We start from the raw sequence: 18,012 nt of genomic DNA on the forward strand, positions 1-18,012 counted from the left end.
CTGACGTTAAGCGCAAATAGAATATGATATCAGAGACTGCAGCGTCATTATTGTTGTCTAACACTAGTCATAAAGAAAGAACTTTTGAAAAGATTAAAGATCCTGATATTGCCAGAGGAGATACACAAATCCATGTAGAGGAAGGTAATACTAAATACATGTAGAGCAGTACGCGAATTCATAAGTTCTCATTAATTTAGTTAAATAAATATTTTAAATGTGTTTTATCTAACAATTTAATATAACTTTTTCAATATAGATAATTAACTTTTTGCTCTTTGGAAGATTTTTTTATTCTTACTTTTATTTTAATTTTTATATATTTTACGGTTTTATTTTCAAAATATATAAGTATATACTGTATAATATACAAGTATATAATACTAATAAATAACATAACTAATAATGATCATTTTCTTATATGTGTGTAACATAACATAAATATTTATGGAGAAAGAAAGAGAGAGAAAGGGTTGAGAAAGAGTGAGTGGGATAGGAAAGAAAGGAAGAAGGAAGAGGGAGCGAGAAGAGATATAGAGTGAAAGAGAGATTCTGTACTTTCGTAAGGTACGGCATAATAACTTATATGATCTCCTTCTTAAGTACTGAGCATTAATCGGATTACGTATTGTACCAGAGAATACAGCACAATTTCCTTTCTCTACCATAAAATCCCTAACGTTACCAGCTTTTCTTCGTTCACAGTATGACAGTAAAGGCGGTTAACCAGATGTAACAAAACAGATACAAAGATGTTAATGTATCAGACAACGCGTTTTGCAATCAAATTTCTGAGAATACATTTTAGTTGATATCATTAAAATTATAATGAAATAGTTAAATGAAACTCACAAATAAACAATAATATCAACGAATTGCTAAAACTAATATTTCGTTAAATGCTTAACCCGCAGTTTTACCAATTTTTTTTTTGGGATGTCAATAGGTATATGCTGAAAGATCACATTTTTAAAAAACAATTTCTACAGTTTGCCATTTAAAATAGGTGACAAAGATGTTAGTACTCTTTCTTGGCATTTTTTTACAGCTTAAAATAAAACTTCTTTTCCTCTTATTTCATTAGAAAATTATTTACATCAAAAACTTACTTTTCTCTGATTTTAAATTTTTTCTTATTTAAAGAAAAGAAATTCTAGGTTGATTTTTTAAAGCATAAAATATTATACAAATTTTCACAGCTGAACTCTTTCGTAATGTAATATTTTAATGTATAAAAAAAATAGTTAAAAGCACTATGAATGATAAAATTTTGGAAATTTAACAAAATAATTCATTTTCAAAATTAATTAAACTTTATCTTTTGACTAATGTTCTAATATTTTCGATTGAAAGATATTGTGACAATCCTCATTTTAAGAAAAAATCAAGTGTGTTCTTAAATAATAAAATGTTTATAGGATCTCTACTTTTGAAAATAAGGATGTATTATATACAGTACACTATTCGTTACGAAAAAAACAATCCTTTTAATCGGTACATCTTTCAAACCATTAAAAAGATTTGATTTTATAAAAATTTATAACATTTTATAGTCTTATTTTGAAGGAAATCGTTGGGAATCACGCAAACACAGGTATTTTTCCTGTTTTTTTGATATTACAATTTAACTTTCCATAACTTTGTTATTAGATTAGAAAAAAGGGGTGCATGTAACACGGAAACTATTGCAATTATTCATAAAATGATACCAGTGGTTTTTTTGTATTTTCAAAGTTTTCATATACTACAAACAACACTGGGATGTTTAGAACAACGGGGTTCACATTATATTCTCTCATTTTTCTCAGTCTTTTTCTAAAAGTTCAGTTTTTCTAATTGAATTAATTGCTTATCTGACAATAAGAAGCAAAAAATTATTAGCAATAATACTTTAAGAAATTAAACCGATCAAAATATTTTTAATTTTGCATAAATACTTATTGAAAACGAAATTGGATATGTTGTACAAATATTTTATTTTTATTTTTATTTTTACTTTTTTTATACGTTAACATAAATTAAAAAACTCTTTTACAAATAACAAAATTTTTCTTCCTGAACAGCTTATGATTTTCCTAACTTATTGTGCCTTTAAAACTTTCTTCTATAATTCAATTCTAAGTTCTCATAGTTTTCCTTTGATTCTTTATTCGAAAATTTTTAGGACCTTATTGTATTAATACACCAAATTCCACATAACTATTAAATTATGTATTACATCGGGAACGATTAGTATATACTCATAAATTTCTCAGATATCTATATATATATATATATATATATATATAATCACCGACCAGGATAAAGTAACATCGTTGATATTCTTGCGCGAAAATCCAATCTGGCTTGCGACCAAAATCTGTACTGAATCGCTACCAAATAACATATCCTGTTAGAAGGATGCAAATGTGGTACCATATACAAATGTGGTAAAGGAAGAAAAAAATCAATTACCCATCCGATCACAATAAATTTTCATAAGAAATTTATAGTGTAGTAATGAAAAATCTAAATGGAATATTACACAATAATGAAGTAAGCTTCATTTTTGCAACAACAGTAAAAGACCATAAATTATTATCTGATAAGCATGATAGGTGACAGTATTTTTATTTATTTACCCATTAAACTGAAAAAAAAAACATTATTTGTTTTAAAAAATAACGAATTTTTAATTTTTTAAAATTAAAATTAAAATTTTAAAATAAATTTTAATTAAATTAGATAAATTTTACTTTAATTCATTCCATCTAGAACGGGTTTAAAATTGTTAAGGAGTTTTTATACTTTCGACTCACTCTGTATAAAAAAACGACTTTATTTAACCTTTGACGAACTAAAAAAAAAAACCCATAAGCGATTTTCTAAAATATATTTTTAACCTCTTTTTTTGTAATTAGAATTGATTTCCCTGACAGCTAAACTTGAAAAAAAATAAAAAATAAAGAAAATATTTACACAGTTTAACCTCAAATGGTTGGGGGGGGGGGAATTATTATCTTTCCTGGAAGGTTTGAGATTTATATCCAGAAATTAACAGTATATGATGAAACAATACCCAAAAATGAGCGAATTTAAAGTATTTACTTCTCTTATTTAATGCCTGTATTTCAAATATTTAAATATGAATGCTAACTACAAAAAATCCGTCATAAAATAAAAAAAATAAAAATATAAAAAACTTACATTGAATACGTAAAGTAGAATAATCTTCGAGAGTTTCACTTGAAATACCAGGGTTTTCAGATCTGCATGATAAATTTCTTCCTGCATCTTCTTTAGTAGCAATAAAGCTTAGGGTGCTTGTTGTAGTATTTCCGTCATTTGAGGTCTGAAAAATTAAAAACAAAATTAAATATTATCAGATTTATAAAATAAAAAAAATAGAAAGGTAAGTAGGTATTTATTACAAATATATATATATATATATATATATTTCTTTTTTATAGGTAACTCCATTTAAAGCAAATATGATTCTCTTAACTATTTTTATTGGTATAAGCTCGGTAGGTCAACGTGAACGTTGAGCTTTACCATCTTCTAATTTCCTCTTTTTACTTTATATATATTCTCCTCCTTCGTTTGCGTACCGTAGTAGAAATAATTTAATTTTTCTTCTCTTCCCGCCTTCATCAAGAAACATTAACTTCTCTAAATAATTTAGACAATAGTCTTGTTACTTTTCTAGATATGTTCACCAATTACTAAATTTATATATAAATCGGTTATCGATGAAAAGCCTAGTAAGACTTTTCCGAACTAACATTCTTATTATTATTACTGTTTCTTCCCGTTATTTTGTTTGATCTTTCATTTCTAAGAAAGTTATAATTTCTAACTTCTAATTTTGCTAAATAAGCTAATATAATTTACTTATCTCATTATCATTGTCATGTGTCTTGTGGTTTTATGTCGTGTTTTATTTTTTTTTTTCAGTTATTAAAAAGTTGGTTTTTTGGCATTTTGCGGACTAACACTTGATTTACAAAATTGATATTTATATATTTTTTGCATTTAAATATATCTTTATGCATTTCTATAAGGTTAACTAAAAGTGCGTTTGAACCTACTTGATAACTTACAACGATATTGCGTAATGTTTATTAAAAAATTCTAATTTTGGCGTCCAGTTTGAGGTGAACCTGACGGTTGATCGCGGCTATTCGTGAATCGAATCTAATATATTATGCACAGCTATCAGGACGTCTTAAGTATTTTGAAAACAAAGCTGAATATTTTACGATTATTCATACTATTTTAAATTCCTATTTTATATATATAATCAAATTTCATCTAATTTACCTTATATAAAAACTATTCAGCTCTGTGTAATAATAGGTATTTTAGGGGACCCTTATTTTAAAACGTAATTATTAGTTCTTTGTAGTTTATGAAATATACAGAATGTTTCACGAAGTTCTCCCGGACTTTCATAACCTATTCTACTCGTGAAAATAATGGAAAAGATTTTTATAAGCATATGTCCTAGAATGCTTCGTTTGCGAGGTACGGCTAGTGAATGATTTCAGCTATTCCAGTGAAATGAGCTCGTACTAAAATTTTTAGGATACTTATTTTTAAGAAAAAATTAGTGATTTCTTATGCTTTTGGACCTGAAAATCGAATAAGATATTCCTAGAACTGTATCTTTAATATGTTTTGAGAAATAAGGGTGAAAACCAGTTGGGGCAAAAGCCGGTTTTTTATGTTTGATGTACAATAACTTTGTTAAATTGGTAATAAACGCGTAAAACTTTTAAACAAAACTTATCGAAAATTCAATTTTGAAAAATACGGTGTAACAAAAATTAGATAAAACAAAGAAAAGTTAAAAAATTCCAATTTTATTTGGAACAATATACTAGACCACAGTTCATTATACGTACCAGTTTATAATGTTAAAAAATGAACCAGCATTTGAAGTGAGTCATAAATTCAAAACAAATTTTTAATACTTATTTTGTTCCCCGCTTAAAAACATTAATTTGAAAGAAAACCCGAAAAAAGTGTTTGTCTTTTAATTTTTAGTATCGTTTTTTATTACGATATTATATAATTTTTTTTTTTTTAATAATAAAAAGTGACACTTCGTGCCTTATTTTTTATTAATTCCTAAAGTAATCTTGAGAAACTTTTGTATGTGTTCTTTAAGAATTTATATCTAAGTGCTGTTTTGTGGTTTCCCATATTACTGTTCTATTTATTTTCAGTAGTTTACTTTTCCATTAACATTAAAGCAAATAATATAAAAAAATAGTACAATATTAATGGAAAAACAATAAAGGTAATGAAAATAATAAAGAGATGTAATCCATATTAATATAGCGGATTATAAGTATCAAATTCCTTTAGATTTAATGGTAATTAAAAAAGAATACAATCATTAACGTTGGTAGTACATTTCAGTTACTTATTATAGCTTTAAAATCATCTATTAGGACCCCGCAAATGTAGTTTCAGCTATATGACGAAATCAAAGGATAAATTGTTTAACTGAGAATTAAGTTCGCGAATCTTTTATCAGTATTAAACACCAGAATTATCACTACGAGTATTAATAATATTAAAACCAATCGGTTCATTACCATTTTGATGTATTCTGTATCTACCCAACATTGTTTAAAATCTTTTAAAAAACCTGGGTTTTTGCACAATATTCTGCATTCATTTTCAAAAAAAGAACCTCAAAATGCGCTGAAATTTTGACCACTTTTTCTTTGGGTATCTATTAATAAAGGATAACAATTCTTTAACAATTTTCTATATTGATTTAATCGTTTGCTTGAGAAAAAAAAGTATTTTAAAATTTATTTTAAATGTAATTTTCTGACCTTTACATAACCCTACTAAGTAAATCCTGTTAGCATATTAAAAAATTATACTATAGAATAAACCACCGGGTTGGTTTAGTGGGAAACTCGTCGTCGTAAATCAACTGATTTCGAAGTCGAAGTTCTCTGGTACAAATATTAATATACGTAGTTGCTTTTATTCGGATTTGAATACGGGATCTTTTGGTGGTTGGGTTTCAGTTAACCACACACGCCTTAGGAATGGTCGGCTCGAGTTTGTGCAAGATTACACGTCTACCGGTACAGTTCCATAACGCTGATAAGTCGCTAATGACTTTAATTATTGATGCGACTATAAATAAAAATATTAAAAAAAAAATAAAAATATTTTGTGGGTAATATCTGTCATTCAACAGAAAAAAGGTATAACATTTTTAATACTGTATGCAAGATTAAAAATCATACGAACTAATATAATATTTAAATATTTATGAAGTTGTATATTAGAATATTAGATGTTAATAAGGAAGAACAATAAATAACTAAAATGAATTGTATTTTAGCGCGATAAAAATAAATTTTATTATTCCGTTTAATTCTGACATCATAAAATGGAAATTAACTAATTGTTATTCTTTCATACTCTGTAACAAAGGAATTAAAAAAGTGTTTGTTTCAAATATGTAAATTGAATATGAGATTAATGTAAAGGTATTTTTGTGTCTACAAAAATAATTTGAATTTAAATAATCTTCTTACTCAGCGACTGTATAATAAATTTACTGCAAAAAATATTGCAAATCTACTAGGATTTGGAATTAATATATATTTAAAGAATATGAAAAATTAAATGTAAATTAAAAAAAAAAAATTCATTTTTTTCATTAAAAATTTCGTTAATAAAAAAAATATGGTCATCTTTCACGCTGCGTGTTTTATTACGTTTATACCATCTGTATATTTTGTTTTATCTCAAGTTATTAAAAGTTGTTTTATTTCAAATTACATGCGAAACATTTTTCGGTATTTGTTTTAAGTATTTTATAAGTGGGATAGTTAATTTAATTTTTGAAAAGTTAAGTAGAAAGAAACCAATTGAAAATATTTGCGACTTGTTTTTTTACTTAATTATATAAAAAAAAACACATTTTAAAACATTTCATTCAATTAAATAACAAAAAGTGTAAGAATATTAAAAAAAAACTGCTCTGTTTCAAAAAATTCGTTCTATGCATACCTTCAACATTAAAAAAATAAAAACTGAAATATTACGGAAATTTTATTTACAACGTTGTGTTTATTATTATCATTATTTTTATTTAATATTATTCTTAATGTTTAAATTACTTTAGTAACCATTTATGTGTGATATATTGTATAATAAATTACAAACTCTTTTGGAATAAAAATTATACGATTTATGGCTTGACAATTTTTATTTAAAAAATGTAAATATAGAGAAATAATAAAATGATTCTAATAGCATATTATGGTGAAGTACTTACAAAGATGACTTAAAACTAAGGATAAAAATGAGTCTTTGTTGTTTGATTAATTGAATTTTAATTTTAGTATTATAAACATTTACTTTTTAACAAAACAACCTACAAGATATATCATTATGAAAAATAGGTTTCGTAGTTTTAGGTTAATAGTTTTGAATTTTCCAGAAATTCCTTTACAGAACGCTACATTTATTATGCTTTTTCTTCAAAAATTTACTTTTCAAGTATATTGCAACCATTGCTTCATATCAAATCCTGATAAGGTATTGCATTTTTCGCGTGCTATAAATATTCTATACATCACATGTTTATTACAAACACCAGTCAAATAAAAAAATTATTTATTTTTTAAATTCACATTTTAAATAATCTTTCTGTATGAGTCTTGGTTTTATTTAAGTGCTTTAGAGATGTTAAATACTACTCCCTAGAGTTTTGTGTGCGTTTTATAAAATAATCTTCAATATTATTTTACGGTACATAACGAAAAGATACAGATATTTAGAGAAACACTAATTTAATAATGTAATGGAAAGAACGTTTTCCTCATACGGCTGAAAATAACTTCATTATTTAAAAACAAATGAAATAAAAATACAAAAATTAAGAACGATTATTTAAATTAAAGAATACCTTATTGTGATCTAAAATGTTTTTATGATAAAATAATTTCGGTTTGTTCGATGTTCTTATTTTACGAAAAGTTAATAACCGGTTTTAGAGTTTAATTTAACTGTTTATATTGACAGTCTTTTGCTTAGTCTGTACACAGTCATTTTAATCGACTAAAATATTTGAAATTTTTGACGTGAGAAATTGTACGGAGTGGATCCAAGAACAAATATTACAATTTAAACATTTTTGTGTTTAAAGAATGTTGTAATTAATTAGATATTGTAATTTATTTATTTTTATTGCAAGCATGTAAGATAATGATATTAATAAATTACTACTGCATAGATTTTATACAATTGTTTAAAATTTTCGGGTTGCAAAAAAACAACAACAAACATTTGTTAAACAAACACACTTCTAATTTCTATATCATAGCTTCAAAGTTTTTTGCATACTACAAATATAAATAGTAGAATAGGTAATAAAATTAAGAAAAAAATTAAAAAAATTGTTGATTTTACTTTTTAAGACGGAAATTTTTTTCATTATATGATCTTTTATGGTGATCTTAGAAATTCTGTGTTTAATAATACTGGAAATTTAGAAGGAATAACACTACTAATCACTCTTTAAGTAATATTAAGATAGCCTGCTTTACTTTCTTTTTAAAAGTATTAAATTTGTAAATTATTCGTTTGGCATTTAAATTATACTAATTTTTAACAAACTTGTTTGTTTTTTAACAAAGAAAAAAAGAAGTTAAAAAATTACAAACTTGTCTAACACTATGACTGAAGGTTTTATTGATAGATTATTTTAATATAATATGTGTATACACAGAAACACAGATAGAATAGAGAGGTTGAACCGTTATGACAGAGCAAAAAGCAATCAATTTTGTTGATCTAAAAGGCAAACACCGCTGAATCAGGGGATGAAATTAATGAAAAAGCCTTCAGTTCGGGTCATAGTTGATTGGTAACCTTCACGCTGTAATTAATCTGTTGTCGTGGACTGAACTGTGGTTTCTACCCCAATAATAAAGTCTGTACAAACACAACATTTTACCTCTATCCTAAAATCCTTTACCTCCCTCATTCTATTACAATGAACTGAATACAACCGCGCCATCATTTTCAGGCAACCTAGAAACCTACCATTTGAACATGATTAAAAGTAATAGGTATTTATAAAAAATAATTTTTTAGCTTAGCATTTGCAAGTCATTTCTCTTACTCGTATTTTAATTAACATGATATATTTAATAAAATTTTTAATATATAACTTACTAAAACCTAATTTATTATCTTTAGTTAATTAAGTAATAAAAAATTCTACGAAGAACGTTTTTCTTAATTTCATTAGGTCATTCAATAATTAAAGACACACATAATTGTGGAGGCAAAACCGTTGGATGAAGATTATGATACTTTAAGAACAGTAAGTTGAGAGCCTTGTGTTAACTTTTGATCAACTGTTTGAATAAAAGTATTTGTTTATAATTCAAAATCTCATTTTACGATAGTGAGTGCTCTTGAAGTTGGAATTAGTTGATTGAACAACATACGGTTATTCGTATTTTGCTTTTAGAAGATGAAAAACCGGTCAAAATTTTCTCTTGTTTAACCAAAAAATACTGAAAAAGTTGAAAAAAAAGAGTGGACAAATTTAAGGGTAGAACTTCAGTGGCTGACGAGCACCATTCTGAACGTTCAAATGAAGTTTCAACTCTAGCGCTTAAACTCGCATGACCTCTCCTAGAAGGCTGTCGGATTACAGTACAGATTAGATTATAGCTGAAAAATTACAATTAAGTGTTGGTACAGTTCATAACATCAGAAAAAAGGTCAAATACCGTAAAGCAAGCGCAAGATCGATTTCTAAAGAGCTGACAAATCACTATAAGAAGATAAGATTGACAAGTGCACAGAACTGAAAGAATGATATCAACAAGAAAATTATGCTTTTCTACACAGTATTCTAATCTGTGATCAGAATGAATTCACTATTACGAACCGGAATCAGAAAAAAAGATAAAGCATGAAGTGAAAACACACGAGTTCACTGCCAAGAAAAAATTCCGAATCCGATCATAAAAAGGAAAAATCATGAAAATGTTTGGGATGCAAATTTTTTGGTTGTTTTTGGATTTTCTAGAAGATTTGCGAACAATAAAAGCGCATACTATTGTGACATGCTTATCGATAAAGGGAAGCCACCAGTGATCCAGGGAAAACATTAAATTTAAACAATATAATCAGTCGTATTCATGATATAAAATATGTTAATAGATGAAAATATTTTTCCACCAATGAATACACTGGAATGTTGGAGAAAGATTTTTATTATAAGAAATGCTAGTTGCAGAAAAAATAAATACAAAATTGAAATATATTGTTTAACGGTATCCAAAATGAAGGTACAACAAAAAATCTATGTCAATTGATTGTAAAATAATATTTCTGCGTAAATATTCTTTGGGTATGCAAGGCTGTTTGCGTCTTTTATTTTAGTTTCACAACCATCTACCATTTCTGAAACCATCTAAAAATTATAGAACACGAGTTTTCAAGAAACTGAAAGTTGACTGCAAAGAAAATTATAAATAAATTTTCAAAATTATTAAATAGCTGATCGAATAAACAAAAAAAACTGAGTTTTTCTTTGTTTAGGAGTAGGAAGAATGTATAAATATATATGTATTTGAGTACACATGCATAATCGGGCGTGAAAATGACCAAAACCGATTACAAACTGCTCTAAAATTAAATGGTGTCAATTAATTATTCCATCTATTGGGGTTGACACTAATTTCCGTTATTAAAATAATATAATTTAAAAACTCATTTTTAATTGGCTAATAATATAATATCCTATATGTAATTTTAACAACGAATTAATATTACTGGATAATTTTTATATATAAAAAAGAAAAAAACTTTGTAAAACCTCAGCTATATCACCTTAAGAAACTAAAATGAAACGATAAAAAACGGACTTAAGTTTTTCTTACTGAATCATAATCAATTCAACGCGTTACAAATGAAACTTACATAATGCACGTAACTTACATAACAATTTACATAATGCATAAAACTTATGGGGGGTAAAACTGAATTTTCTTTACGTTTTTGAGATATAAGGTAATTTCCATATACATATATATATAAATGTTAAGTTCGTTTGTGTACGCTTCAAAAACTCAAAATGTTCTGCACTGATTGAGCTGAAATTTTAGCACGATATATAACCCGCATCAAGATTGTTTTCATCTATTTTTAATAAATCTATCTATCTATCTTTAATTTGGAAATGTAAACAAAGGAAAACCAATCAGATCAATGCAAGATGGCCGCTGTCAAACACAACGACCAATCACAAAGAGCCCGTATGGCTGTTGCCAATGTAAACAAAATAACAACTGATTAAGTAACAAATTTCTTTGAAATATATTTAACAGCTAAAACATCTGAATTTATTAAAAAAAACACCAAAACAAAAAGAAACGCCACGAAGAAGGATGACTTACAGTAAATAAATTAAAACACCCAATTTCTTATAGCCCAGATAGACTTATGACTATGCAAACAAAAAAAGTCGAAATAACCAAATACATAGAAAATAATATCCCTACATAATGACCAAAAAATCCTTTGTTAGGTTAAATATTCACTTTTGTCTGAATTTACAGAAGGCATTTACAACGAAGCATTGATAAATATTGAAGACAAGTGCTTAGCTAATGCAAATAAAGTTCTTAGTCAATTGGGAATGCCAGCACCCACCCGAGCTGCGATTGCTTCATTTAATGTGGATTTACGCCGTAGCAGAGTTACAACATTGGTGATCTTCAGCCATATGTCCAATCAACCATTCCCAAATTAACGTGTGAACAGAAAGGCATTTATGATCGCATAATGCATTTGCATTATGCGATCATAAATTATAAATGACGGAGTTGGGGGGGACCTTCTTCTTGGATGCGCCAGGAGGAACTGGGAAAACATTCCTCATTAGATTGATTCTAGTAACGGTTCGATCAAAAAATGACATAACCTTAGCTCTTGCTTCGTCTGGAATAGCTGCGATATTGTTACCAGGTTGAAGGACTGCGCATTCAGCTCTGAAGTTGCCATTAAACATGCAAATCATCGAGACTCCCACGTGCAATATTTCCAAAGCATCCTGTGTGGGAAAAGTATTACAAAAATGTAAACTCATTGTTTGGGATGAATGCACGATGGCACATAAAAAATCGCTTAAAGCTCTTGATCTATCGTTACGAGATTTGCGTGGAAACGTTCAACCATTCGGGAATGCTTTGATATTGCTCGCAGGAGATTTTAGGCAAACATTGCCTGTAATTTCTCGATCGACACCAGCAGACGAAATAAATGTTTGCCTGAAATATTCAACACTGTGGCGACACGTACGTACATTGCAGTTGACTACGAATATGCGTGTCCAGTTGCAGAATAATCCATCAGCTGAGGTATTCTCACGAGAGTTACTGGACATTGGAAACGGACAGCTGCCAGTCGATGAGACGTCCAGACGAATATTATTTCCTGATAATTTTTGTAATTTAGTAACATCGAAAGAAGAACTGATCGAAAAAGTATTTCCTGATATTCAAATTAATCATAGAAATCACGATTGGCTCAGTGAATGAGCTATCCTTGCCGCAAAGAATAAAGATGTCTATCAACTTAATAATGTTATTCAATCCAGCATTCAAAGTGGGGAAATTACATACAAGTCAATAGACACCGTTGTGGAAGCAGATGAAGTAGTTAATTATCCAACGGAATTTTTAAACTCACTTGATCTGTCAGGGATGCCACCACACATATTAAAATTGAAAATAGGTGTGCCAATTATCCTGTTGCGGAATATTAATCAGCCAAAACTCTTCAACGGTACACGACTTGCAGTTAAGAAATTGATGAATAACGTAGTGAAGCAACGATTTTAACGGGGCCTTTCAAAGGTGAAGATGTCCTCATTCCTCGAATACCCATGATCCCGACCGATACATCATTTCAATTTAAAAGATTGCAATTCCCAATTCGATTGGCATTTACAATCACAATCAATAAAGCTCAAGGTCAATCTTTAGAATTGTGTGGTTTAGATTTAGATGCAGATTGCTTCTCACATGGACAACTGTATGTTCCGTGCTTCCGAGTCAGCAAACCAGATAGCCTTTATATCTACGCAGTCAGTGGAAAAACATAAAATATTGTATATCCACAAGTATTGCAAAATTAAACTTCTGTGAAACGTATGCTTTGTTTTGTTTCTCATTTCTCATCCATGCAACTACAATGTGCCACAGCGAAGCGTGGCGGGTACAGCTAGTATATACATATGGAAATTAGCTTATAAGGTGATTTCCATAACCTTATAAGGTAACTGTAACCTTAAAAGGTAATTTCCATATATATATGTAAATTACCTTATAGGTAGGCCTATATATATATATATATATATATATATAGGTAAAACATTTGTTGTTCGAAAATCCTCAAAACTACTAGATCGAATTCACTGAAATTTTGATATGCTATAGAAGTGTATCTCAATTTGTGCATGTAAAAATTTGATGAAGAATGGTTAAGTCATTCATGAGTTACACTCAATTTAAGGTCAACAACAGACAATACAACATTAATTTCAGGTTATGTTGACTCTGCATTGGTGTATCTTTCATACGCGCTTATGCAATGAGTAACAGCCATGAATGAGTTTAAACTTGATGCTTTTGCGTAGGGTCTACTCGTTGATCAAACGTATGTAGTGCGTTTCTGACTGCAAAGGCTCGGAAAAGAAGAGTCGGTCTTCTTGCGCAAGATTTCTTTTTATTACTTTCCCATTCATTAATTGTATGAAAAATTTGATAAAACAGCACAAGATATAGAAAAAAAATTCCTTATTAAACGGGAAAAGTACAAGAAAACGTATTGCTTACAAAATAAATATCCAATTGTCCAAAAAAAAACTATTTTAAAAGAGAAAAAAATATTTTACCATGTTACTGAAGTGTAATAACTCATTTTTTTTTTTTTTTTTAATAAACAACAAAAATAAAGGTTAGAATCTAATTTTTGCATTAAATAATTTCAGAGGAAGATTCTCTTACAAAGAATTCTTATGTTAAGATAACAGGGTAAAGGCAGTATAAAATCTTAACAAATATCGATTAAAAAGTATAAGAGAACAGTTTCATTTAAGTTTTATACCTTATTCAGTTCATAGAAGTGTTTGAAAAGAAGACAATAGCTTGGTAAAAGGTGTAAACGATTTAATGCACTACCGAGCATAAAAAGACACACGTACACACACACATTCAAGAATGAAACTAAAGTACAAAAAACAATAAGCAAGTTCCTGCTTTTGATGGTGAAAAAAAGGAAAAACAAACGTTACTTGTATTAGAACAATTTTCATTTTGCGCATGGTCAGCTCCGTTAAAAAGTCAATACTTCCTAATAAATGTAAATAATTTTAAACTTTTGTTTTAGCAATATTATATTAGGTTAGAAAACACTTGAGTCTAAATTTCTGTAATTTTTTCAAAACTAATAAAATAGGAATCATTTGTTACATATTCCAAATTAAAAACCCGTTTATTATATATCTATTTTTTTATTTAGAGATAATTTAAGTAATAAATAACGCTTGTTTTTATAAAAAATAAATAGATATGTAATAATACTAAATTAAATTATGAAAAAAATCCTACCAACTACCAAAAGAAACGGTAATCAAACCAGAAGGCCTGTACGAATCAGAATACATTTTCAATTTGAGTTCAAGGAAATAAATGCAATAAAAAGAAAGAAGAAAAATCTTGGAACTCCCTCAAAAAAATAGATTAAAAAAAATACAGATTCAGAAATAATTTAGAATTTATCTTTAAGAATACAATAAAACTGAGAAAATGTCAGATTCCATAAAAAAAAAGAAGAGCCAAATTCTTCGGTCAACTTATAAGAATTAATGGTAGCAGACTAACAAAACAAAACTACAACCACTTTTACAACAAAAAGGAAGAAAATCAGTGGACCTCAGTAATTCAAAAAGATCTAAAAGAAACAGTACATAATAGAACAATGTTCTGTTAGCTGATACAAGATTTCAAGAGTTTCCAAGAGGAGAAAAAAGAAACCAACAACAACTAGTCAGAAGAGAGAAGCAAAAACAAAGCTTAAGAATGAACTATTGGAAGATCAGGAAAGAAAACGCCCGGAAGAAAGAGGAATGAATGCAAACTATTACTTCATGTGAACATCAATCGGTCAAAAAAAAACACCATTTTTATTAATTTATTTGATACACGCTATTTCAAAATTTCAAAAATATATGCGGTATTAAAATGTATAATAAAATACTTTTTCATCTATTAAACTCGAATCTCAAGTCATTTCAGTTATTATTTAGGGGATGGTAGGCTTTAAAAAAAGAAAACTATAGAAAAAATTCTACTGTCACAAAAATAAACTGTTTTAATAAATGAAATCATGTATGTAAAAAAACAATAATTCAAATTGTGATTGTTAACGCATATAATGGTTCCGAGATCCAAGCGGCACTAATTGGCTTTCCATTAATGATGTCCATCATAAAGAAAGTCCTTTGTGAGCGTGATATGCTGATATAGAACAGTATATTTAGCTTAGTAGAGAAGAAATTTACTACAATCCCCATTTTCCTTGGTAAATCTACTACAGAATGTTTGTTATTCTCGAAATAGCTATGCCGGCTTTGGTATCTTATATCAGACGGCCAACAAATATTACGGTTTGGACACTAATATAAATATATGCAAACAGTTATATGATAGAAGCTAAAAAAAGACGAAATTATTTATAAATATAAGTATTAAGCAATAAAATGGAAAACATAGTTAAAATCCTTTGTGTTAAGGAATGTTGATGTGCCAAAAGAGAATCATTAGTAAATTATCATCAGTAAAGTAATACTATAAAGCGACTTAGTACTAATACTATCAGCAACTTCTTATAACCAACAGTAAAACTCGTCATCATAAATCAGCTGATTTCGAAGACGAGGTTCTAAGATTCAAATCCTGATTCAAGGTAGTTGATTTTACTCGGATTTGAATACTAGATAGTGGATACCTTTGTTCTTTAGTGATTGGGTTTCAATTAACACGTCTCAGGAATGGTCAGCCTGTGTCTGTGCCGGACTACACATTTACACAGATATTGATGAATCGCTAAAGATGCGACTATAAATAAAAATATAAAAAAAAAAAGTTTAAAAAATATAAAACATTAAAAATAGCATTTAATGAACATTTTTTTGTTGTTTTAGAAATTATAGGCTTCCACTGCTTTCGGTCATTTTTTCTTATGAGAATGAAAATTTTTAGCGTATGAAAAATGCGTTGCCTGACCGGGATGTAAACCCAGAACCTCCTGATGAAAGGCTGAGACGCTACCACTCCGCCATGGAGTTCGGTAAAAATAAACATTTTACTTTTTGCTTGTAAAAAAATATTTTGTACCATTATTTATTTTGGTTTAGATTGCTGCAACTGGAGCAGAGAACCTAAAGATATCGTTCAGTGTTCATTGTACCTTAATAGCAGTCTAGCTACATCTTAATCCGATAAGTTAGAATTTAATGATGCCTTTATTATAATGGTAAAAAATTACGAGTGGTCTCATTGCATTCTTCAATCAGTTTTCTATAAATATATACAACTTTATTTGGTTAATGAATTTATTCTTCTATACACTGAAGATAAATTAATAAAAATTATGCTTTAATGAATACTTTTTAAACTTACATGACTTTATGAACGTCTAAAATATGTGAAAGTGGAATAATTCTTTAATCATGCCTTATTAAAGTTTTTTCGCTGACCTAATCAATTTTCAATTTTTTCTATCAACAGTCTTCCAATTATCAATGATTTCCCAAGTATTTATTTCAGTACTTGAAATAAAATTGGAATGATTATTTAAAAAAAAAAAATATCAAAAAAACAAACTGTTATTTTTATAAGCTGATTATAAAAATGTAGATAATAATTTAAAACAACCATTGTTATTTTAGGATAATTGTAGTATTTAAGAAAAAAAACCTTTTAAAATAACAGTACAATATTAAAAGGAAAAGAAGATTGATTAACTACAAGCTGTTTAATGCTGCTCAAAAGCCAGCCGGTTAATCGTTTTCTTACAGTAGTTATTGTAAATCGCCACGAATTGAAATGAAATATGTAAAAAATTTTCTCAAATATCAATTAATTTGCGACATAGTTGTGGCTGTTTTCAGAAATGTGTATTTTTTAATGTACTGGCATCGTCGTTATAAAGCTATGTTGCAAGAAGGAAAGTATGGAAATCAGTCAAAAAATGGGTAATTTTTTTCCATTTCTCGACGTTTTTTGACCCAGGGACTCCAAAAATAAAAAAAGTGTGGGGTTTATGATCGATAACGTATGTGCATGTAAGTACGTGTGTTGGTGTTTTTGAAGCTTAGTAACTTTTGACTGGATAAACCGATTTTGATAAAATTTGGCAGAAACTTGTGTATATGATACAATTTTTTGGTAAGTGTTTGGGGTTAATATCTTTAGGGCATGGGGTAGATAGTTTATCTGGAATATTATGCCCACTGTATATTAAGCTCAGTGCTTGTATACACGCTTATCTTACCATTTAAAAAAGAATTTCCCCAAATTATTCCCCTTTCCCAAAAATAAAAAGCTGATGTGACAACGTAATTCCTTGTACACCTATTAAATTACATTTACACAATTTTTTAAAATGAAAAGTACATAAAATTTTATTTCATTAATAACTTCTGATATTTTTTAATTTTATTATTATTATTGAATTATTAATCATCGTAATTTTTTTTTTTGGAAGAGAGGTTAATAATTATGAGAGGTTATTAAAAATCAATAAATTTAAATTAAAAAAATAAGTTAAAAAAAAGAGATCCAAATATTTCATTAATTAAAATTTCATTTGGCTCTAACTCTGGAACCAAATTAAGTACCACTATCGTTGAAAAGCTCTCATGAGGGTTTATTATTGCAGTTAAGAAAAAGTCCAAATTCC

At 28.0% G+C, this 18,012-nt stretch overlaps 1 protein-coding gene across 1 annotated transcript in view; it reads right to left on the bottom strand.

The window, feature by feature from the left end:
- LOC142325736 (nephrin-like) overlaps window positions 1-18,012 on the bottom strand; it is a gene marked incomplete at its 5' end in the record, with an annotated part of 400,912 nt that overhangs the window by 139,280 nt on the left and 243,620 nt on the right. The window contains one exon of the mRNA XM_075367769.1: window positions 3,187-3,331. Coding sequence (XP_075223884.1) covers window positions 3,187-3,331 — 145 coding nt within the window. The remainder of the gene's footprint in view (window positions 1-3,186; window positions 3,332-18,012) is intronic.

The sequence above is a fragment of the Lycorma delicatula genome, chromosome 5, assembly GCF_047948215.1.
Source record: "Lycorma delicatula isolate Av1 chromosome 5, ASM4794821v1, whole genome shotgun sequence".
Taxonomy (NCBI): Eukaryota; Metazoa; Arthropoda; class Insecta; order Hemiptera; family Fulgoridae; genus Lycorma; species Lycorma delicatula.